A 25,709-nucleotide genomic window follows, 5' to 3' on the forward strand; every position below is an offset into this window, starting at 1 on the left:
TTGGTGACCCTACATTTGATCTCCTTCCAACAACTCCTCTCTGTGGCATTTCACACTCTTGGAACTCTTCCATGGTTTCTTTAAAATAATTTTTTTTAATTTATTAATTTATTTTTTAGAGATAGAGAGAAAGAGAGTGAGGGGAGGGGCAGAGGGAGAGGAAGAGAAACAGAGTCTTAAGCAGGCTCCATATCCAGCGTGGAGCTCAATGCTGGGCTCTATCTCACGACCTAGGGATAATGATTTGAGATGAAATCAATAGTCAGACACTTAACTGACTTAGCCATCCAGGCGCCCCCTTCATAGTTTCTTTTGTACTATGCTTTTTTATTTCAATCAAGAATTTCCTGAGATATTGTCTTCTTTCTGCTTTTTATTTTTGGACTTCTATTTTACTCTACCATTGTTAAAAGTCTTTATTTACTTCTAGAGTTAACAAATATTTATTAAGTGCCTAACATGTACTGGGAACTATGCTGGCCCGGGGGATGCAGAAATGAACAAATCAGAAACTCACTGACTATACTATTTACTTCTCCTTCTTCACTGCAGATGCAATCCTATAAATTCTGTTTCCAAATCCCTCTGATCTATTTCCTCTCTCTTATTACCACTGAATCTCTTGTTCAGGTCTACATGATTATTAGCTTGTTTTTGAAATAGGGTAGTAACCAGTGTCCTGTCTCTCTCCATTTCTAGTCCATCTGACATGATATCCCAAACTAATCTTTTTAAACATTTATGTTATTCTCCTTCTCAAAAATGCTCACTGGCTCTTTCCACTGTCTATAGAAGAAACTCCAGGCTCCTTAAAAGGATGTTGGAAAGACCTTAGGCTTTGGAGTCAGAAAACTTAGGTTGCATTCCCAATCTGCCTTTACTCATTCTGTGACCTTGAATAAATTTGCTGAGCTTTGATTTTTCCCATCTATAAGATGCGATTAATGAGTGGTGATGAAAACCAAATACATATGAAAGTGCTTCATATTTTTTAAGTGTTAGAGTGTATATGGTTTTTTTTTTCCTTTTTAATTGGTAGTTACCATACTGAAAATGGCCTAAGCTTCAGAGTTAAATAACAGCCTATTTTTAAATTCCAGCTCCATTACTTATTATCTGTGAGATTTAGAACAAATTAGTAAATCTCTCTAAGACTGTTTTGTATCTGTCAAAACACCTTTTTGTATGGATATCTGAAAATTACGTGAAGCAGGGAATACAAAAACTTCTGGCAGTGCATTAATTCATAAAAGGCACTGATTTGTTATCTTTTGGGCCCAACCTCCTTTTCCTGCAGCATATTCCACTCTGCCTCCTTACAAACCCTATTAAACAGAGGCTACTTGAATTTTCCCAATTGAGACAGTGTACTGCACGATAAACAGATCAATGAATAAAAAGTTTCTGCTTCATCATGAGGACGTGCTCATTTCTTCAAGGCTTAGTTAAAATGTTGAGACCACTCTTAAGTCCTACCCTAATTCCTAATCTGTTTCTGAGGTTAAAAATCAAACAATTGTATTTGACTAATTTGTTCTCTTGACTATCTAGGAGTCAAACTATCAGGCTCTCCCAGCTCTTTCTGTGAAATAGTTCTTGGAATCACTTTTCTTTTCAATCCTGTTTTGCCATTCCTTCAGTGTAATGATGATTGTTTTTAACAACTGTGACCATTTATGAGCATTGTAGTTTTGGGATAAAGACTTTGTATACATTCTGCCATTTGATCTTTAAAACACCCTGTGAAGCAGCTATTCTTATCCTTATTTTATAGATCAGAAAAATCAAGATACAGCTTAGATACACTGCCTAAGTTACAGTTAGTTGAGTGGCAGAGTGGGAACTAAACCCAGATCTTAAGCCAAAGCCTTCGAATGAGTTGGGATTTTTCAGTTGAGTAGAACAAAAGTTGAGTAGAAAAAATAAGGTTTTTTAGAAGAATATTATAAATATATACAAAAAATAAAGAACCACAGGAAACTGTTTCATGAAGGTCTACTGTCTATTTTGAAAGCAGAATACACTAACATTCTAGCAATCCAGTTATTTTGTTGGGCTCTCTGACATGAGTGTTTGAGGCCCTAAAGCTTTTCTCCTTATTTCTCTTGCTGTTATTTCCTAACTTCTTCTTCCTTATGTGTTTGACTCTCTCACTTCTCTCTCACTAATGTATAACACAAATGCTTTACTCCAATTAAGGCGATCCCCTCACTGTTCCAAAACAATTTGTCTCTACAACTTTGTTGAACACACATACTTCCTCCCTTTCTCTCTATCTTTCAAGACTCCTTCATTACTTCTTCCCAATAGCTCCAGTGGATTCTTGAGTGATTACTATGTGTTAAAACCTTTTGCTGACCCATGATGAACCCACAACATGAGTAAGAAATAAATCTTTTGAGATTTATCAAAAAATCTTATCTGAAAAATGGAGATTAAAACGGTATCTAGCAAATAAAGTCGATCTGAGGATTAAATGAGATAATACAAATAAAAGTACTTAAGTTAAGGGATACCTGCCTTCAGCTCCCGTCAGTTGTTCCTGGGACCCGGCCAGCCACGGGCTACCTGCTCAGCTGGAAGCTTTCTCCTTCTCCCACTCCCTCTGCTTGTGTTCCTTCTCTCACTATGTCTCTGTCTCTGTCAAATAAATAAATAAAATCTTAAAAAAAAAGTACTTATGTTATATACAGATAAAAGCACTCAGCACAGTGCTAAGGAATAAGTATATAATGACGTTAGTTATTTTTTAAAATTTGCATTATCACCAATTAGCAATTGGTCTGTTAGCAATGACAAATGAACATAATGAAGAGTGTTACTGCTTTTTTAAATGTTAACCTTCAAATTCCAAATGTTGTAGATTATTGTCAGTAATTTTAGCTGAAAACCTGGGCAGCTATGAATGAACACATTTTAAGATAACTACTATAGAGTTTACCTCATTATAAGAATAGCTCTTATTTTTATATACATATTTATATATCTTATATATTTATATATTTCATATTTTTTATATTTTTGCATATCCTTTTTTTTAAATAAATCTTGGAGTACCATGAAAAATAATAATGTTTCATATATATGCACTCTAAAACTCTCAAGCTTATTATGGACATTATCCTTGTTTTCAAAACCCTATTTACACTAGGGATATATTGTACTATAAATAACAATTTAAATATGGGATCTAGGTTGGCATATTTCATGACATCTCACGCTATTTTTAAAAAGATTCTATTCATTTATTTATTTGAAAGAGAGGGAGGGAGGGAGAGTAAAGGGGGTAAAGGGAGGAGCAGAAGGAGAGGGATAAGCAGATTCCATGCTGAGTGTGGAGCCTGAGGAGGGGCTTGATCCCACAGCCCCGAGATCATGACCTAAACTGAAATCAAGTTAGACATTCAACCAACTGAGCCACCCAGGCGCCCTGACATCTTGCACTATTAAATTTAATTAAATTTTCTCTCTAGGGCACCTGGGTGGCTCAGTTGGTTAAGCAACTGCCTTCGGCTCAGGTCGTGATCCTGGAGTCCCGGGATCAAGTCCCACATCATGCCCTCTGCTCATCAGGGAGCTGGCTTCTCCCTCTGCTCCTCGCCCCTTTCATGCTCTCTCTCTCTCTCTCAAATAAATAAAATCTTTAAAAAAAAAAAATTTTCTCTCTAGCCATATTATGTATGGTTTACTATTGGTTGAAGGCTGCCCAGACCTCATAAAGATAATAATGAGCACTAAAATCTATCTTAATTCATCATAATGTTAAAAGTGCTTTTACATACAGTCTCATTTGACTTTGAATCCTGCGAGTTATATAATATTTCCATTTCTAGTTGAAGAAATTGACACTCAGACAGTTACCTGTCTAAAGTAACAAAAACTGGGACTGCAACCTAGGTCTCTTTACTACATATTTCATGCTTGTGCCATCACAGAACTCTGTGGTAATAAACTATTACTGGAATAAGAACTTCACATGTGCTCTCTGGATCCATGTATCATTAGCCTATAAGTCTATGCAGCATAAATGTTATATAAAAAAGCAAGATTGTAATTATGACTTTTTTTTTCAGAAATGAGATTTGGGTCAGCAACAACGCTGGTAACTCTGGGGAATTTTTTGCTAGCTAGGTTTTTCAGACTAATACACTTGGTAAGGCCAAGATAAATTTAGACAATATGAGTGTTTAAATGGAAAGTAAACTGACTTAACAAAAACACTTCATGAAGTGCCAACATCTGAGCCAAGAGTTTCACATTCCTATTTTGAAAACATTTAAAAATACGGTTTTATCAAGGAAATTTTGTTTTGCCTAAACTTAGTATCACCGAAAAACAAGCATCAGTACTTTACAAATTACAGAAACCACAAGTGTACTGGAAAAATCGCTAAATGAAAAAAGTGTAGTTAACCAAGATCTCCAGGTGCCACATCTAGCTCTTAGAAGGAAATAAAACGTTTTAAGGCAACATTTCAAGCAAACCAGTTGCTGTCCAATGTATCAAGAACAATGTATCTAAAGGGCCCAAAGTAAATAAATAAATAAATAAATAAATAAATAAAGTGCCCAAAGTGACTTAAATGGGATCTTTTAACTTTTAGAAATTGCAACACCCCACTATTTACAACATAGCCTCTTCTTCCAAATGACAGTACGGCAAATTTTGTGAAGACCATGACATATACTACAAGCCACCCTGGAGAGAAGCAAAGATAAGAGCTGCTTGATACTTTAACATACTTTTTCGGAAACAGCCTTTCCAGAAGCCAACGTGCACTACACCATGAAAAACGGTTGGGTTGGAACCTCTTAACGTGGCTCATTGCATGCCACTCATTTCCACTACGTTGGATCTTACTTCTAGTTTCTCCCTTAGTTATTAGCAGGTCACTTCTCTGAATGTTTCATTTCACATAACACAAGGAAATGGGTAAAGGACCATAAAGAGCTTTGATCCGAACAATGTCAATCAGATATCCAAAGCCTTTCTTCCGGACGATGGGGTTAGGCACACAACGTTCTGCTTTCCCCCATCTCATTCCTGAACCCAGGCCTCTTTCTTTCAATCCCAATCCCTCCTTAAGGGATAGCAAACAGAGTTCCTCAGACAAAATCCAGTGCTCCCGTGTCCTCAAACAAGGCTGGGAGGGGGTTTTGAGGCCTCAGCTGGTAGAGATGGTAGAGGTGACCCACCCTCGCCCCATCCCGTCTGGCGCCGCAGCCGGAGAGCAAGCGCATGCTGAGCGAATCTCCGGTACCACGAGGCGCGCGCTCGCCGGGCTGCGCTCCCAGTGTAAAGGTTGGGATTCTGAAGCGCGTGCCGAGACTACAGCAAGCGGAAGCGGCTGGCGGCGAAGACCGACCGATCTCTCCGGGGCTAGTGGGGGAAGGGCTGCAGCCACACCCGGAAGTCGGTCTGCAAGGGGGGGGGGGGGATAAGGGGGGGGTGAGGCTTCCGGTAGCGCAGAGGGTGTCGGGAGAGGCTTCCAGCAAACCTTCTTCCTTGGCCTCTGGAGGGACCACCGTTGCCGCGGCTTCGGCTTCCACGATCTGCGTTCGGGCAAACGGCCACGGCGGCCGCTACTGTCGCTCCCGTTGTGCCCGGCTCTGTCAGTATTCGTTCCCAGGAGGCCGTCTCGGTTCCAGCAGCGGCCGCGGCCGACATGTTGTGAGGCGGCGGCGCGGGTGTCTGAAGGATGGTTTGGCAGAGGCGGCGGCAGCGGCTGCTGGCGGCGGCGGCAGCGAGGGCTGCGGCTCTTTAGAGCCAAGCCCGCTGAGTGTCCGCCCGGTACCGCGGTGAGGCCAGTGCCCCTGGACCTTGCCTCTGCTCCGGCGCGGTTGGGGACCGGTTAGGCGACAGCGCCCGCTCCTCTGAGGGGACACGAAGGTGGTTCCCCAGTGCTCAGATTTCCGGACCACCTTTGCTTTCTCCTCTCCAACCTGGGCAGTGCTGTCCCTGCAGTCCCCAGCCCCCCGACCTCCTTCCCAATTTCGCCTAAATCTCTCACACGGGTGTTTCCCACCCTCACGAACTGGCTCCTCCCCACCCCCCAACCCCCTTCATTTTCTGCACCCTCTTTTCGCGCTCCTGGGATCACACTTTTGAGGGCAGCCTTTGAAAAATCTTCGCGGAATAGTGGACCAGAGCTGGGGAGTTTTTAAAAGTCGGGGCGCGCGCGAGAGGGAGATACGATGGCTTCCTCCTCTGGCAACGATGATGATCTCACTATACCTAGAGCTGCTATCAATAAGATGATCAAAGAGACTCTCCCCAACGTCCGGGTGGCCAACGATGCCCGGGAGCTGGTGGTGAACTGCTGCACTGAATTCATTCACCTTATATCTTCTGAAGCCAATGAAATTTGCAACAAATCAGAAAAGAAGACCATTTCACCCGAGCACGTCATACAAGGTAAGTGGTAGGTGTGGGGTTTTGTTTAAATGAGAGTTGGGGACAGCCTGCTGGTCGCGTGACCCATTCATGTCAAAGCCTTCATTCCTCTCCCCCGATAAGTACTGGCAGACGAAAAAGCCACGCGGGCATGGAAGCAGCCGGTCCCTTGAGAAACTCCTGTGTCGTATTATCGTGGTGGTGCTTTCCATCCAGCGAATACCAGTAAGGATGGCAAGCGTTTAGGTCAGCTCACTTCCTCCAAAGATAAAGTATTAGCTGCCGTCTCAGTTTACGGCCAGGTAAGCCGAAGCAACAAGAATTTTGCCTGCCTAAAGTTGAACCGAGGCATGACAACTGAGAAGTTGTCTGCCTAAAGTGGAACCTCGATCATGGCATCTGGGAGAGGAACCCAGAGTTCTCCCTTGGAAAGTGAAAATTCAGACAGGAACTTCAAGCGTGAGTGGAGGCAGCACCCTTTCCCCACCTGCCCTTTTTACCAGTGTAGAGGAAGAGAGAAATTTTTACACATGAGTAAAAGAATTTGGAACATGAATGTGTTCAATGTTGGAAAGTTTGGTGATGTTGAATAGAGATAGTTTATTTTCTGCTTTAAAAATGATTCAGTGGTTCTACCATTCATCAAGTTAATAAAACTCTCCAGTTCTATTCTGTAAGAAAAGGAAGAATTATCTTTATCGTTTCTTCTTCCTTTTTTCCTTCTTTTTTTCTCTCTTTCTTTTTCTTTTGCTTTGCTCTATGGAGATAAATTTTTAAAACTTGCATTGGAAGGTTGTAAGAGATTTTTTTTTTCATGGAACATTTCCCTGTCCTTTCCTGCTGCCATTCCTATTTAGATGTATATGCTTAAGCTTTTATTGAACAGCATTTCTGAAAGTTTCAACTGTTTCTGATCTTCAAAGGAATTAGTCCAGTGGTAGGGATCTGGGGGACCACATTCTTATGGTGTGTTTCAGGCATAGGGAGACATATTTACTAGTCCTAATGTTTTGAAACCACTTACAAATACTCTTTATGAAAAAGTTGTATTCAATTTGAGGGGATAATTTGCCTTTTATAAAATTCTAACAATTTCTTGATTGCTTTTGAAGCCAAAAAATCATGATTAATTTTAATCATTTTAGTAGGCAGACGGTTGTCTACTATTTTATTTCTTATAATTTAACTTTTTAAAGGTGACTTAACTGTTATTCTGAAGTGTGAACACATCTGCTCATATTTGCCATGTCCAGTATTTTACTGTCAATATTGACAAGAATTAAATGATTCATTTTTGGTCCTTAATGATGTGTGCCAGGTAGATTTAAATACACTCTGCTATTTCCATTTCAGTACATGAGGAAGGAAAAAAGTCTCTAGGAAAAGCCATATTTGATTTTAAAGCTAGTATTTTTTTCTCCCTGTTTGGTGTGCTGAATACTCTGGGAAGTACAATGAAAGTCAAGTTCTTTATTTTTTTTGTCTAGTGTTCTGTTTTTACATTGTATGTACAATTGTCATAAGTCTTTCGTAAGATTATCCAACACAGATAGCTACAATTTCCCTTTACAACTCATAAAAAAGAAAAAGAATCTTTTATCAACACTGCCTTTTTCATAAAAATTCCGTAAGATTTCTAAAGGACCTGCCTAACATTTGTTTACAACACAGAAGTGGGGATCATTCCAAAAATCTGATAACACATTACACTCTGTCTTCTTGGGGAGTTTGTTCTTTTCTAGAGTATATTTAGATTTCTGATTGACATGATGGAATAAAAAATGCAGCAGCTGTAGCATGTAGTATGCTAAATAGCTCAACTTTGGAATATGCTAAATTCAGTTTAAGGTGTGAGTCAGAAAGTTCCAGTGAAAGCATTTTCCTTTGTGTACTGAGGATGATTGAATAATTTTTAAAAAGTCATTCATTGGGGGAAAAATAAATCATCCATTGACCTGTTATACTGTTATAAATTAAAGTTTTCTTGGTAACATTGCTGTTGCCCCAATTCTCTCCAGTTAGGGGAATAAAATTTATACATGATAATCTTTTATTAATCTCACATTGCTTAATCATTTAAAGAATTTTTGTCTTAAGTGGTTACATTTTTAAAAAGAAATCCTTAAGGTGTGTATTTTCTTAGGTATTTAAATGTGTTTTTAGGGGTGCGTGGGTGGCTCATTGGGTTAAAGCCTCTGTCTTCGGCTCAGGTCATGATCCCAGGGTCCTGGGATGGAGCCCTGCATCCCTGCATCGTGCTCTCTGCTCAGCAGGGAGCCTGCTTCCCCATCTCTTTCTCTCTGCCTGCCTCTCTGCCTACTTGTGTTCTCTGTCAAATAAATAGATAAAATAAAATAAATAAAAATAAAAAATAAAATGTGTTTTTACAGAATAATTCTGGAAAGCTTGTGAAATCATGGTAACTATGACATTTTTTATGCTTTTCTGTAAGCATTGATTAATTTAGTTTGTAGGATAGATCCAAGTGAAATAATATATATTTAAAGTTGTATGATCTCACATGTTGATGTTCAGATTTTCTAGTAAAAAATTTAATGAACTAGATTTTGCTTCAGGACATGTCACTTTTTCACTTGCTACTTTGCTTTACCTTATCAGAGCAAATTAAGCATCTGAGGCAGTTCTGTAGAATGCAAGTTACTAAAGTAGAAATAATTTTATTGCCAGAAAATCTTTGAAAAACTTAAATTTTTAAAAAAAATTTCTAAATGTTAAACAGCTTATTTTAAGAAAGTGGACTCGGTATTGAAGATCACAGATATACAGAGGCGTTTTAAGCTACAAAAGGTGTTCCTTTTATTTCATTGCTGGTTTCTGTGAACACGTATTCTTTTTTTTTTTTTTTTTCCTTAGTGTATTTATTTTAGAGAGAGAGTGCAGGGGAGGAGACAGGCCCCATTGTGGGGCTTGATATCGTGACCTGAGCCAAAATGGAGAGTCAGATGCTTAACCAACTGAGCCACCCAGGCACCCCTGTGAACACATATTTTTAAATGAATTTTAGCATAGTTTGTTGTATTATGGAAAGAACTGACATTGAGAGTTTAGAGTGGCAGGTTCTACACTGGAAAGTCTTTGGGCTTATGCAAATCTGTTGAAAGGTTCCCCATTTATGTATGAATAATACCTAATTGTTTCAGGTATTACTTGCAGTTATTGAGAGTCAGTTGAGGTTGAGAACCTTACATGATATGCTGTAATAAATAATAATTTTTTAAATGTATAGTGGTACTGATTGAAACATAAAGCTGGAAGTCTGTTATGTTTAACCTTAGAGCATGATGCCATTTGTTAAGCCAAAGGGTAAGTAAGGATATTTTAAGTGATACTATTTTTTTTGCATTTTTAATCTCCTGCTAAATTCTACCCCCCCCCCAACATTTATAACAATAGTAATTGAAAGTAGTGGAAGTTTGAAAAAGTCTCTGAAGATCTGCATTTTCAGCAATTGAGTTGTTCCAAGCTATCTATGTTGAAGGATTTTTAAAAATTCCAATCCCTCTCACACTAGTACTTTTGAAAACACAATAAAAATGGATCACTAGGAAAACAAAATTGTAAAAAGACATAAGTAAAAGTTCAATTTTTGTTGTTAGATTCAATAGACATAAAATTACTGTCAATTTACTATGAAGGTTCTTTTTTTTTCCAGCTTTATTGAGATATAATTGACATAACATTGTGTAAGGTTAAGGTATACAACATAATGATTTGATATATATATAAATTGTGAAATGATGCCACAGTAAGGTTGGCTAACACATTCATCATCCCACATGGTTACAGTTTTGCTGTGAATGTTCCAAAATGCTTACTTTGATTTTCATATTTAACCCATTGCAGATCATTATAAGCAATTCTAGCACAAGTGTGTGGACCACAGTTTGAGTGGATTTGCTCTAAATCCTAAACCATAGTCTATTTTAGAAAGTGGGTGTGAAGTAGTTTTTAAATCAGAGAATCTGAGTGATTGCAGAGAAGTTGTAATAATAATGGGAATGAGAATGATACAATATTACCTAAATAATCATGCATACTCATATTTTTTCCAAAGGGACACATTGTATATGGCATTGTACCATTTATCACATAAATTAGTTCAAGTTAGGATTTTATTATTTTCCATAAAACTGATACATCTTTGTTTTTATTTTCCTTGTGCCACCCAACAATTAGTTTTGAATACTAAGTACTTGGCATTGTATTAGGTACTGCTAAGGATAGAAAGATGGGGGGCACCTGGGTGGTTCGGTGGGTTAAGCCACTGTCTTCGGCTCGGGTCATGATCTCAGGGTCCTGGGATCGAGCCCTGCATCGGGCTCTCTGCTTAGCAGGGAGCCTGCTTCCCCCTCTCTCTCTGCCTGCCGCTCTGCCTACTTGTAATCTCCTTCTCTGTCAAATAAATAAACAAAATCTTAAAAAAAAAAAGAAAGAAAGAAAGCTGGATGATATTTGGTTCCTGCTCTACCATCAGTCTCGTTATTTTCCCAGATTCCCAGGAATAGTGATCCATAGAGGACATAGTTAAGGGTCTTCAGAAACCTTTGCCAGGCTAATGAGCCAAGAAGTCACTTTGGCCTATATTATCCTCTTAATGTATTTGAGTGAACTACATCACCCCCCCTTCCTTTAACATGTAAACAAAAGAAAATAGAGAAATTTGAGAATGCTATTTTGTGTATTTTAATTTTTTAATGAAAAACTCGCATTATACATGTGAAGTACAAAGTAAGTCACGCAAAGTCTTATAATAAAATTTTATAAGATTATATCACTTTTTTATAAAATAAGAAAGACTGTTAGAATTATTGTTGCTGGGTGGAAGCTTTACTTTTTTTTTTTTTTTTTTAAAACGTGGTTATCTTGTTAACATCTGTCTTTCAAATTGAAAATGTGCCAAGTATTTTTTCCCCTAATATACCATACATTTTTCTGGGTGTAGTTTTATTTATTTATTTATTTATTTGACAGATAGAGATCACAAGTAGAGAGGAAGGCAGAGAGAGAGGAGGAAGCAGGCTCCCTGCTGAGCAGAGAGCCCGATTCGGGGCTTGATCCCACAACCCTGAGATCATGACCTGAGCTGCAGGCAGAGGCTTAACCCACTGAGCCACCCAGCCCCTGGGTGTAGTTTTAAAATACATGACAGAGGATAGCAGACAGACCTCTAAGGAGCAAGCGATGTATGTATTTTAACCACTTTTTTTTTTTTTTTTAATTTTTCTTTTCTGGGTTTTACTCTGAGATCCCTAGAGCCAGGGCCATAACAGTCCATTAAGTCTCTATACAAACTAGAAAAAGGCACTTTTTCCTTAAAAACCTTTACTACCATCTGCCAGAAAACTGCCATAATAAACATACAAATCCATGTTTACAGTAGGAATGGCCCTCCTTAGATATGGTACTATAGAGCACTGAATAACCTGCACCACTACAAATGATGGCCCTGCTTATAAGTCATTTCCCTTATCCTTCAAGATTCTCTTTTGTGTAAAATAGGAATAATTATTACTACGTGGTAACAAATGATGTAAAATATCTCCTTGTTTAAAAGGTACTATAACCACTTATGGCTATCTGTTAGCCAAAATGTACTTAAAATTTGGATTAAAGTCAATGTAGTTTTTGAAATGAAAGTTATGGCTCTTCTTTTTGAGCCATTTTGTTGAGAGTATAGATTTGTATATGGAAGTTCTTTGAATAATATTAAATATTAACCTTGGATTCACTCAAAAATTTTTTGAAGGCAGTGCTCTCAACCTTAGATGTTTTTAAAGGTGAGTTCTTTGTTTTCTTTTTAATTTTAACTCAAGCCGTCCATGGTTAAACATAGTTTGGATTGGATTTTTTTGATGTCTAGTATAGTAATTTATGATATTTTGAAGAGTTGTCTCCATTGTATTTATTAATTTTATAAATTTAATATTTTATATAATGAATATATTCATTCAACTTGAATTTAGTGTAATAATGCATATCTCTACGTATAATTATGTCTTGTACACTTATCAGGGCACTCTTATTTTTTTAATTAATTTTTTTTTGGTAGAGCACTCTTTTAAATGTAAGAAAAAAAAAGATGAATAATATATAGTCCAAGTGGTTAAGCAAATCTTATGTGCTAGACACTGTTAAATGCCTTAGATTACTTGTTGATCTCACAGTCCAAAAATAATAAAAATAAAATAATATGAGCCATCTTTTGGTCTAGGCTCTTTGTTTATATTAATTCATTTATTCTTCACAGTAACCTGATGTGATGAGGCACAGATGAAGGTACTTATCTAGGGTCACACAGCTGATAAGAGGCAGAGCTGGGATCAGTCTCTGGTAGCCTTAGGGCCTGCGTGTATAACCACTGTATTGCATATGTTTTAGGAAGGTATTAAATAGATGCTACTCTCAAAGAAGGAAAACTGAAGCTTAGAGATATATATCCAAGGTTATATGAATATATTGACAACCAAATTTCTAATTCTAAGATATCTGTCTGATTTTACAATGGGGAGATTAATTCTGTTTAGGAGGATCAGGCAAACTTGATTTGAGCCATGAATGCATTACTATCAGTATGAAAGTGGGAAACTGAGGTCTGCTGGGAAACACTGAGCTGTCAGATTTAGCATAAGTATGTAGGGACTTAATGGTAGAAATAAAGATGGGGCTACTTAGGAAATAAGCCTTTCTTCAGAATATGAGAGGAAATTGTAAGCCATTTTTGGTTTCTTTTGGTATTGTCTCCAGCCAATATTACTGAAAATATACTATTATGTTCATGCCTTTAAAAAAGAGAATAGGGGTGCCTGGGTGGCTCAGTGGGTTAAGGCCTCTGCCTTCCGCTCAGGTCATGATCCCAGGGTCCTGGGATCAAGCCCCACATCTGGCTCTCTGCTCAGTGGGGAGCCTGCTTCCCTTCCTCTCACTCTCTCTCTGCCTGCCTCTCTGCCTACTTGTGATCTCTCTCTGTCAAATAAATTAATTAATTAATTTTAAAAAGAATAAAAGAAAAACTTTGGCTTCTATCACTGACAATAATCTATCTGTCAATTCAGGTAAAAAATGCAAGTTGCCTAATCTTCACTTAATTTTTTGCTATACCCCAAGCTCCTTGAGGCCAAGAATTATGTGGTGTGGTTACTTTGATATACAGAACTCAGAGTAATGCATTACTGAAGTTTTTTTGGGGGGTGGGGGATGAAGAGGGGCAATAACTTAATATAATTAAAATTCAAATAATAGTACTATGCTTTTTGGCATCAGATTATTTCTAAAGAAGGTTGATGCAAACAGCTTAATATTTGAAGTAATTAAAGTTATTTATCATTTCAAAATGTCTTAAAAACCACAGCTTACACAGGAGGGAATGTGTATTCATAAAGGTGTATTTGGTATCCTTCCTGAAAAGCAAATCCCTGATGTTAGAATTCAGGGCATCTTTACTGAGGTCACTCTGGTTCACAACATCATAATTGTTGAAAAACTATAAGAACTGATGAACTAATTTAAGTTCATGTGCTATGTTTTTCACTACCTATATTTTATCATTGGGTCAGAAAACAAAAGTGCCTTTGGGGCACTTATCAATAGATAGAAAACTATAAAATATAACTTTGATTACTCTAAGCCAAAAGGAAATTTAATGCTTTGTCGTGATTACAGAAGGCATTTAGAAAGTGCATTATTGTAAAATTTTCTTTCTAAATTTGAAAAAATGAGAATTTTTTGTTAATGCTTCTATCTTTATAGTTTTCCTTTATCCCAATTTTCTACCACATCACTTGAAATGTTTTTATAGTGCTTCCCGTTAAGTTTTATTTTCAAGGGAAACTTGTTGGTTGAATATAAATGCTGAATTTCACAAGTGATTTCTACCAGGATTTCTTAAACTTGGCAGTTTAAGTGTTTTTGCTAAAAATAGTTTTCTGTTGATATATTGTACAAAAGAACTTATCTATTCTTTCAATCCTATCCTACTAAAACTTAGAACATGTGTTATCGGCCTACTTTTTCTAAGCCAAATGGCACAAAATATGTTATTAACAAATAGATTCCAATTATTTCCCTTTTTTTGTATTCTTTGACAAAGTGACTGAGTTACTGATGTTTGATTTACTGTGAGTGGTATAGGAAAAAGGTTTTCTTACTAAAAGCACATGTTCTTACATTGGACTTTTTTTGCATAGGAAGTGTTTTGGTTTTTAAAAAATTAGAAAGAAAAGAAAAAGAAAAAGTAAAAGGCCTATGCTGTTAAATGTTCCTCAAATTTTATCTAATTTGCAATTTAATATTAAGAAAGTTGATAAAATAGATTTAGCCATTCAGCTAGTTGCTGTGCAACTATAAAATAGGTAAAATTATTAAGAGAAAGCTACCCGCTCCCCCCACCAAAAAAAACCCACAAAAAGTTAATGTTACATTAACATTAACAAAAGTTAATGTTCTATAGATGGGAAAAAGACTAAATTTCATCGTTCTTTCATGTTTTCCTATTTTCCTTTCCCTAGCACTAGAAAGTTTGGGCTTTGGCTCCTACATCAGTGAAGTAAAGGAAGTCTTACAAGAATGCAAGACTGTAGCGTTAAAAAGAAGAAAGGCCAGTTCTCGTTTGGAAAACCTTGGCATTCCTGAAGAAGAATTATTAAGACAGCAACAAGAGTTATTTGCAAAAGTAAGTAATGCATTTTAAATTATTTTCACCTGAGTCCTACCCTGTTTGCTAACGGAAATCTTACTGGTTTCTGAAATCATTTCCTAAAATCAACATACATACCCAGAGGATTTTCTTTCTGTGGCTGATTGTTTGATCATAGTCTGATGTTTAGATCTAACTAACCGGTTTGACTCTGGTCAGTTATTTACTTCATATAAAAGTAAATATTTGTAGCAACCTGTTTTCTAAGGAGAATAACTTCAAATAACTACTGAGATTTTACTTTGATGGTTTTTTTTTTTTTTTTTTCCCTTTTCAGACTACTAACCACTTAAAAGCATGAAAAGTATACTTAAACATTTGTAAAATTTTAAAATGATGGACTGGTGAGAGAATACTATATCAAACTTTATAATGAGTAGCATATGAGAGAAATTTGATAAATATCTATTTTATAGTTAAAGTAAGTTTTTTAAGTTTAAATTCAGTTAATCAACATACAGTTTCAGATGTAGAATCCATCATTAGTTTCAGACGTAGAATTCAGTAATTTCATCAGTTGCATGTAACACCCAGTGTTCATCACATCACGTGCCCTCCTTAATGTCATCCTAGTTAATTTAGGTTTTTAACACACCTTTAAAACAAACATTCTGGGGATGCCTAGGTGGCTCAGTCGGTTTAGTGTGTGCCTTTGGCTCAGATCAGGATCCCAGGGTCCTGGGATCAGTCCCACCCTGGGCGCCTTACTCAATGAGGAGCCTGCTTCTCCCTCTGCCTGCCACTCCCCCTGCTTTGTGCTCTCTCTCTCTCTCTGACAAATAAATAAATAAAATCTTTAAAAAAAACAATAAAACATTCTAATCCTAAAAAATTGAAGGACTCGTAGAACAGAGAAAGGGAGAAAATTTTTTTTTTATTATTAAAGTTCTAATTACCAGTTTGTAAAGGATTAGCACCGGGTACTAATATTCCTCTATTTTATTTTTTAATATTCTTCTATTTAAAAATTAAAAAAGGAAAAAAAATTTAAAATAAAAATAAAAAAGTAAGGGAGAGGATGAAGTTTTTTTTTCCCCCACTAAGTTTTAGCCTCTCATTTGAAATTGTAAGGCAATTTTGGGTTGAATAGAAAAGGTAAGATTTCCTACCGTTAGAACCATGTAATTACCATTAGAACTGAGAAAGTACCATTTTAGGTAATCTCTTCCAGGTTGGCACCATACCTGATCTCTTTGTAGTAATAACAATCAGTTGGGCTTGAATCAAATAGCACTTGAATTTTAAGTGTTGTCAGGTACTAGGCACTAGAAATGATTTAAATTCATAAGAAAAATAAAAGTTTACCAACATTTATTGAGTTCTAACCATGTGTTAATCATGTTGCTAATTAAGTTACCTGTGTTTTTTTAATCCTCAAAACAACCTACAAGGTAAGTACTAAAGAGTACTAAAAGCTTTTGATGCAGGCATGAACATAAGCAATTTATAATCCATATGAATATGAGGTTACAAAGATGATGATTAAAAAAATTAATGGCTATTTTTTATTGATTTACTGCTATTGCAGATCACCTAGAGAGTTCCAAATTAGACTTTTTTTTTTAAGAGAGGGAGAGAGCATGGGGGAGGGACAGAAGGGGAGGGAGGGAGAGAATCTTAAATAGGTTCCATGACAGCGCGAAGCCTGACTCCGATCTCCTTTTCACAACTCTTGAGATCATGACCTGAGCCAAAATCAAGATGCTTAACCAACTAAGCCACCCACATGCCCCCCCGAAATTAGGTATTTGATGAAAGGAAAAAGATTCTCTGTTAGATAATTTACATACTTTGCAGACTTTTTATAAATATGAATAAAATAAATGTAAATTTTATTATACCCATTTACACATTAAGAAACAGATTCAGAGATGGAGAAACTTGCATGAGGTTGTACATTCATTTGTTCTACATATAATTACTGAAGTCCTCACTACTTACCAGACCTCGTGCTAAATGCTAGGCTTATAATAGTATAAAAAAGGGACATGGTTCTTGCTATTCTGAAACGTAGTTTACTGGAAAGGATTGAGTTAAATAAATAGAACAAGTAAGTTCATATAGTTAGGAAGTGTTGGAGTCTAAATTCAAAACTCATGTCTTCTGACTCCAAAAACTTGCTCTTTCTTCATTACCATGCTAATGTTCTAGCCACTATTTTGTCTGCTTAACTTTATTTTGGAACTTTTAATTGAAATATGCCTTATCCTGTCCAGGGCAAAAAGAATAAAATAAATCTGCCAAATCTGTCTTTACTTTTCTATCCTTGTCATCTGTTTTTTTCCTCTTCCTTATTTCCCTTCTTTCTTGCCCTCATCTGTGGAGTCATGATCCCTTAGTATTTCTTTGCTCTTGTGAGAAGATCATCAGAGAGAGAAAATTATAACACCTATCTAGTACTTCTTCCCCAAAGCACAAAGCAATTCAGTCCAAAATATGAAAGGAACTGTTAAGTAAATATAGTATATTTTTCATCAGTTTCATTTCATTTCATCTTTTAGACTTTATTTTAAATACTAAAACAATAGCAACCTCATTTGAAGCTGTCTTCTACCTGCTGGCAACAAGTATTTGGAAAGGGGGAACCATTAGTGTACTGAAATTAAGGTTAACTGTAAATTATAAATGAATCATTTTAGTATTTGGGAGTGAGATTCTTTAAACATAGTGAAACTCTCCAAAGGAAGAAGTAAATTAGGAAGTAGACACCTACTCTCTTTCTCACTCCTGTTTTAGAAAAAAAAATACTTGGGGTACATTGAATAAGAGGCAAGAGGGAAAAAAAATTAGACAAAGCACCACTGAAAATTTTAATTTATGAAAATGAATATAAATAAAATTTATCAGTCAACAAAGATTTTAAAGGCACAGAAATGTTTTAATGTACAGACAGCAAAGTACGGTTGCTAATATGGGGCCTTGGTACTTAAAAGTCAGTTAAATTTTAATTGTAACCACTACATGTCTTTGCAGATCACTGAATAAACTACGAGATCAGCGCCTTTTGCAATTAAACCTATGTAGAGACCTGAAATTATTTGAGTTTTTTTCCTGTGCTACAAAATTATACCTATTTATAGTTGATTAAGGCACAGAGTAGGTATTCCTAAGTTTATTAAATTCAAATATTTGGTTTGTCCTATAATTTTCTTATGAACTCTTTTTTTTTTTTAAGGTTTTATTTATTTGTTGATTTATTTGAGAGAGAGTGTGCATGAGCGAGAAAGAATGCAAGTGGGGAAAGGGGGGCAGAGGGAGGGGAGAAGCAGACTTCCTACTGAGCAGGGAGCCTGATGTGGAACTCCATCCCAGGACCCTGGGATCATGACCTGAGCCAAAGGCAGATGCTTAACTGGCCAAGCCACCAAGGTGCCCCATTATGAACTCTTAAAATGTTTTTTATGAAGCACTCTTAGTCTGTTTTACACTCCAGGTACTCCTGCTGTAAAAATAAATATGCCTGGGTGTTAGAATAACTATTTTCCATACTTTTTAAATAAAAATGGATGAAAGTGGTGATGAGAATATCTGATTTTCTAAACAAAAAAAGTTTTTGTCTTGTAGGACAGGTATATAGGTACACTAACAACTATAATAAGGCTGACTGTTTCATGAAGAAGGTGTAAAAAGATCCCAAGTACAGAGACATCACATTAGATTTTGGTGGTGTAAGAGTGTGCCAGTTATTTTGTATGTGAATGCTAATACAAATTTAAACCCAAGACGATTTCATCACATGTTTCCTTATGAATGTTGACAATGGAAGGAATACCTTGCCTGTAGTATAATATCAGTTCTGGACTAAAAAGCTGGGGAAGAAAATTTTCTTTTTTGCGTAACTCAGAAAAACAGCTAGTGTGCAGTTTTCTTGTTGACCTCAGCAGATGAACTGAGCTGATGGTGTTAATTCACATTCAAGAAATTATCTGAATCTTGATTTATGCAGATTTGTAATCCGCATGCAATATTAACTAAATTAGATAGCTTTTGGGACTCCAGGGTGGCTCAGTCTGTTAAGCGTCTGTCTTTGTGTCCGTTTGTCCTGGGATCAAATCCCACATCGGGCTCCCTGCTCAGCAGAAAGCCTGCTTCTCCCACTGCCTGTCACTCCTTCTGCTTATAGTCTCTCTCTCTGAAAAATAAGTAAATCTTTAAAAAAAAATTTTTGGATAGCTTTTACATTTTCACTCTTCAATATCCATTAGTTATTGGGACGCCTGGGTGGCTCAGTTGGTTGGGCAGCTGCCTTCGGCTCAGGTCATGATCCCAGTGTCCTGGGATCGAGTTCCGCATCGGGCTTCTTGCTCAGCAGGGAGCCTGCTTCTCCCTCTGCCTCTGCCTGCCATTCTGTCTGCCTGTGCTTGCTCTCTCTCCCTCTCTCTCTCTCTGACAAATAAATAAATAAAATCTTTAAAAAAAAAAAATATCCATTAGTTATTGAACTTTGTAAACTGGCATTGAAACATTACAATGTTTTATTGTAGCATTTGATGGAGAATCTTTTATATACACTTGTAGGTGAGAAATAAACCAAATTGCAAATCCTTTTTTTAATCCTTGAATCTCAAACTATAATACTAAGGTTTTGGGGTGCCTGGGTGGCTCAGTCAAATAAGCATTTGCCTTCAGCTCTGGTCATGATCCCAGGGTTCTGGGGATTGAGTCTTGCATCAGGCTCCCTGCTTAGTGGAGAGTCTGCTTCTCCCTCTGCCCCTCTCCCCTGCCCATGCTCTCTCAAGCTCTCTCTCTCTGTCAAATAAATAAATAAAATCTTTAAAAAAAAAACCCTAAGGTTTTGGTCCAAATTAAGTAGAGTAAGTTATATTTATTGCATTCTGTTACCCAATATGAGTGTATTTTTATAAACATAATTACGTTTAAAGTTTTAAAAAGAAAAAACATCATGCGCCAGTTGCTAAACAGTTTTCTTGGGCTGAAACCTACCTTTCTATGATTTGATTTGTGACCAGGCCTAGTACGTTGCAAACTAAATTTCTGCTTTTCTTGCAGACTTCGTTACAGACTCTGCTGCCAGTAGGGGGTTCTGGAGGGAGATTGCCAGGCTGGAGGAGAAGGCAGCACTTGAACTCCTTTCTTTTACTTCCTGTTGGCTTCAAGCTCAATAACATACTAGTGCTTCTTCCTTCTGGCTGCATCAGTTTTTTGTTTTTTTTTTTTTCCCCCTGTAGCAGGAACTGGATCCAGTTCTTTAATTGTTACAGAGTCAGCCTAAACATTCATTCTCTTCTTCAGGGATGTGGGTCTCAAACCTTGAGGCATTCTGCGAAGCTCAGAAATGCTTTTAGCAGCCAATCTATGCCCCTTCTTCAAAGGTCTAAGTTTCAGTTCCAATAATTGTTCCTTTAAGATTCTGAGTTTTAAAAATTCCAGCCTCTTCCTTTGTTGCCCTAGTTTTAGGGATGGTGGCTGGTTTTGGTAGTTGCCAGTCACATGATGTCTTAGTGTTCTTTTCTTGCCTTTTCAATGATGTAGTTACCAGCTTTATACTTAGTTAACAATCCTTTATATTTCCTTCTCTCTATTCCCCTAACTAGTGTGATTTCCATCTTGATTAGATTCTGAATGATACAGTTAGGAATCAGGAAAAAACTTAATGGATAAAATAGTATTTCATTTTGAGTTGAAGGAAGAGTGAAATTTTGGTAGGTGAAAATTATGAAATTTCAAATAGAATGAATATCAGCATGAGTTAAGGTAGTGAAAAATGGGAGGATATGGTGTATCTGGGAAATATTTTATGTTCTAAGTTTTCTTGGAGTACCAAGTATATATTACAAAAGTTGATTTTGAAGATAGGTTGGGGCAGGCAGTAATTTTGAGGACCTTGAACTCTAGGCTGAGAAATTGGACTTAATTGGTATAACAAATGATTTTTTTTTAAGTATAATAATGGCCTGATTAGAATTCTCCTTTAGAAATGTTTAGATTATAAATTCATGACAGATTATTAAGAAAAGTTAGGAATGTACATGGTAAAATCTTAGAGTTATCCTGAGTATTAGCATTTCCCCACCAAATATTCATTCAGAAAATAGTGGAGACCTATGTGTTGGTAATGCAACAAAGAGTATGAAAATAGTGTCTATTCTCAAGTCTAGTGTAGAAAAAAGATAATATGCTCAGATAATTAAAGAATAGAGTAGGTAGGTATAGGAATGCATAGAGGATTATAGCATATGAAATAGAATATACAATATTACCTAGAAGGATCAAGAAAGCCCAATTTCTATTTGAAATGATAACTAGGAATTGGCCATGCATAAAGGAGGGTGGAAGATATGAGCCAGGCTTAAGGAACAATTTTGAGAAAAGGCAGAGAAGGAGAAACAGCATTGTTTTAGTAGAAGCCAATGGGAAATTATGTGATCCTTTCAAGAACACATTCATTTTTTTCCTCTTGTGGGATTTTTCTGTGAGTGGATAAAATTAAGTTGGGAAAGAGCTTTAGCTGTTGGCAACAGTGCATGTAATGCATATGTTTGTATCTTAGTTTCTAAGATTATTAAGAATAGGGGCACCTGGGTGGCTCAGTCAGTTAAGTGTCTGCCTTTGGCTCAGCTCATGATCCCAAGGTCCTGGGATCGAGCCCCACATCGGGTTCCCTGCTCAGCAGGAAGCCTGCTGATCCCTCTCCCACTCCCCCTGCTTGTGTTCCCTCTCTCACTGTGTGTCTCTCTCTCAAATAAATAAATAAAATCTTATAAAATAAAATAAAATTCTAAGAATAAAGCTTTAGAATATAAAGCTTTATTTATTTATTTTTTAATCTCTCTATTTATTTATTCAAAGTAGGCTCCATGCCCAGTGTGGGGCTTGAACTCCTGATCCTGAGATAAAGAGTTGCATGCTGTACAGATTGAGCCAGACAGGTGCCCTGGTTTCTAAAAATTCTGTGATGGTTGTTGGGGCTATATATATCATATGAATGGATTTTAACTTTCTCACTTAAATTCAGTCCTGGATAATTGCCTTTTCTCTAGTGTGTGTATGGGAAGGGTGTATGTGTGTACGTATTTATGGGGATGGGGACAGAAGATAAATGTATATGTTGGGTAGGGAACTGTGAGAGAAACTCAAACATCGGAGTGCCTGAGTGTCTCAATCGGTTAAGTGTCCAGCTCTTGATTTTGGCTCAGGTCATGATCTCAGGGTCATTAGAGACCCTGGTCAGCTCTGTGCTCAGGACAGAGTCTACTTATCCCTCTCCCTCTGCTCTTCCCCCGGCTTGAGTGCCTCAAATAAATAAATACTTTAAAGAAATTTTTTTTAAATTTTATTTATTTATTTGACAGAGATCACAAGTAGGCAGAGAGGCAGGCAGAGAGAGAGAGAGAAGCAGGCTCCCTGCTGAGCAGAGAGCCCGATGCGGGACTCGATCCCAGGACCCCGAGATCATGACCTGAGCCAAAGGCAGTGGCTTAACCCACTGAGCCACCCAGGTGCCCCTATACTTTAAAAAAAAATACAAAAAACCCTTAAACATCAAGGTAGCTATTGCATTCATGTATAGTACTCCTCCTTAAAAGTTAGAGGTACTATACTAGACACTTTGAAGCCACAGAAATAATTTTTAGATTGAAAAGTGTTTACATGTTACCTGTAAGTTGAGAGGTCAGAAGAATCAAGTGAAACAAAAGGAATGAGAAGCAGAAAAAGGAACCAAAGAGAGGACATTGTGATTTTTCTACCAGCATTTTCCACTTCAGTTGAGCCAAAGGTCATAAAATTACGTGGCATAAAGGGGACTGTCTATAAAAGAACCAAGTATTGCAAAATGTCCTTGTTTGACAGAGAGGCGGTCATCTATATTTTCTTATATAGTTCATGTTTTCCAGATGTATAACAATTATAGAGTGTTTGGAAAATAATCCAAATTTGATGATTAAGTCTGTAATTGGCTTACTTTGTATTTAACCACAGTGTATTTGTTACGAGTTTTAAAAAATATATGTATATTTTTTATGTTTTTGGTGTTTAGGCTAGACAGCAACAAGCAGAATTGGCCCAGCAGGAATGGCTTCAGATGCAGCAAGCTGCTCAACAAGCACAGCTTGCTGCCACAGCCAGTGCGTCTAACCAGGCAGGATCTTCTCAGGATGAAGAAGATGATGATGATATCTGAAATTTACCAGCTGAGTTTCTATTTCCTCTATAAATGTTTCTCCCCGCACAAGAAAACAGTGAAAGAAATGCTTATCTGTAATTTTGTATGCATTTTGGTGGACTTGCCATTGGTATTCTAGGGATATCTGTTGTTAAGTTTCATCTATTGTGTGCTCTTCATGTAAAAACTGTCTCTTTGAACTATTGAAAATTTAAGGTTCAGTATATCAATTTTGAATTTTTAATGGTGTTTATGAAATTTTAGATAGCAGTGAGTCCTTTATTTGATCAATAAACAGTGTTACAGAAAACGTCAGGTTTATAAAATACAGTGAATTTATACATACACAAACTCTAAATCTGCATTTGCATTTCCTCTGCCCTTTTAACTAAACTAAAAATTGGGAATTTTAAATTATTGGGGGGAGGGTGTTGTGTGATGCAGTAGATGTTAGATCAGGTTGGTGAAAAAACAAAGAGTTCAGTTTTGTAGTATCTGAATTTTTTGTCTTTTAAAATGAGTATATATATATATATATATATATATATAGGCAGTAAATATATATGCTCAGATAAATATACTTGTTTAAAAAAATCTCAAAACATTCAAAAACTAGGAAGGAGTGTGTCCAATAGTTGTATAAATTCAGTGGGTTATGTTTTTGATTTTGTTTTTGTTTTATGTAGAGGTAAAAACTACAGTTTTATTACGGCATAATTCATCTTGAGCTACGCTATTTACATTTCAGAGACTGCCCAATTTTGAGGATTGTCATGATTCTTACTATTTCACTATTTCACTCCAATAATTGTTAATAGTATTACTTGCTTAGTCCATCCATGTTTGTTGGACCTTGTGAAACAGTTGCTTAATGGAGATTCATGAATATTCCAGCCTTTGCTGGGGGAAGAAATGAAAGTTAATAAGCATGCTTACTGTAAAAGAGGGATTTTTTTTTTTGTAATTTAACTTGTAGTTATAGTTTACTTATTGTTTGTTTTAGCATTACTTTTACATTTTCTTGACTAGATGGCCTAGAGTGTCCAATGCTTCCTTTTGAAATGGCATCATTGTCTCCATCATAATTGAGTGATAGCTTTAAAAATGATTGGCTTTATTTTGTTTAAGAAAGCATGTCATAACTGATCAGCCCTATATGAAACATAAGTAATTTCAACCTACTCATTAAAAGGGAGAAGCTCTATTTTGGTTCCAATAAATAAAGTATGGTAGTGATTTTTATAGGAATCCAGTGAGTTGAAGAAATGGCATATTGTTTGTATTTTGGAAACAGAATGGAAAGGCCACTTAAGATAGTATAAAGTAATCTAAATTCCTATGTCATTTACCAAATCATTTAAATTTTATATATTCACCAGGCCCAAGGATAAATTGTGGCTGCTGGGATTCCAATTTTAATTGAAGAGCTAAATAAGTAAAGTTTATAAGTGTTAGATTTCTTAATGATCTTATTTTGCAGTTTTGGAAAAAATGAAATATTAGCATACATTTATTAAATACACTTCCTCCATGCCATGAAAAGGTTGATCTTGTTGGATGTTTAAGTTGAAGTTGCTACTGTATTCATGAAGTGCTTTGGACAAGATAGAAGGGGGTGTTTTTTTAAAAGTTTAAGTACCAAAGGTAGTCTAGTCTAAGAAATAGTAAGTTAATAAGTGTTGGCTTTTCTAATTTGTACTGTAACATCCTTATACTTTCTATTTTAAGATTATCCTTTTCTTAAGTAAACAACTTAGATATTTTTCCACACTTTTTTTTCCCTGATGCAGAGTTCAGGTTAATTAATATTTTACTGCATCTGATAATGTATTATATGTTTGAAGCCTAGTGACTTTTCATTTTGACATTCTTGTGATTTCATATGCTGTATTCTTCAAGCAATAAAATTCTGATGTGTTTTATAAATTGTTTTTACATTTAATAGTCTACACAGATTAGCAGCAGATTTCTGTTATTAACATTTTTACTAGTTTCAAGAATCTTAGGCCCAGAAAATATTTTGATCATTTGTTGTATAGTACCTGACTTTCTCCTTTGTTTCTTATTATTTCAGAAAATATGGTTTTACTTGTACTTTTGTAATTTACGGTCCTAGGATCTAGGCATAACAAAGCTAATTAAGCAGTGTTTTACTTTTAGCTTATTTTTTAACATTTTAAAAGTCACTATACTGTCCGTTGAGGTTTTTTAAATCTTGTGGAGAGAAAAACAAATCTTTAGGGTTCTTGAGAAATAAAGTTATTGTTTAGTAAATATTTTCCCCATTTCCTTGAATACATATCTGTCTTTTTCAGTAGACTGTCAGACTGATAAATGTTGAAAAGTTACCAATTTTTCTTAAAACTGCATATACCATACATATAGAAGAGTATATAAGTGAGGGTTTTGACAAATTAAACATAATCCTATCACTGGCCCTCAGATCAGATCTGGGGTATGAACACCCCAGAAGCCCCT

The 25,709-nt window shown here is 36.3% G+C and overlaps 1 protein-coding gene across 1 annotated transcript; it reads left to right on the forward strand.

Annotated features, from left to right (window-relative positions):
* The first annotated feature begins 5,482 nt into the window (after window positions 1-5,482).
* On the forward strand, window positions 5,483-25,636 carry LOC111143068 (down-regulator of transcription 1). The gene is made up of 3 exons (XM_022496518.1): window positions 5,483-6,414; window positions 14,919-15,082; window positions 23,106-25,636. The coding sequence occupies exons 1-3, from the start codon at window positions 6,195-6,197 to the stop codon at window positions 23,247-23,249; spliced, it is 528 nt and encodes a 175-aa protein (XP_022352226.1). The 5' UTR covers window positions 5,483-6,194; the 3' UTR covers window positions 23,250-25,636.
* The last annotated feature ends 73 nt before the right edge of the window (window positions 25,637-25,709 follow it).

Source organism: Enhydra lutris, unplaced genomic scaffold (assembly GCF_002288905.1).
Source record: "Enhydra lutris kenyoni isolate GAN:26980312 unplaced genomic scaffold, ASM228890v2 scaffoldscaffold9, whole genome shotgun sequence".
Classification (NCBI taxonomy): domain Eukaryota; kingdom Metazoa; phylum Chordata; class Mammalia; order Carnivora; family Mustelidae; genus Enhydra; species Enhydra lutris.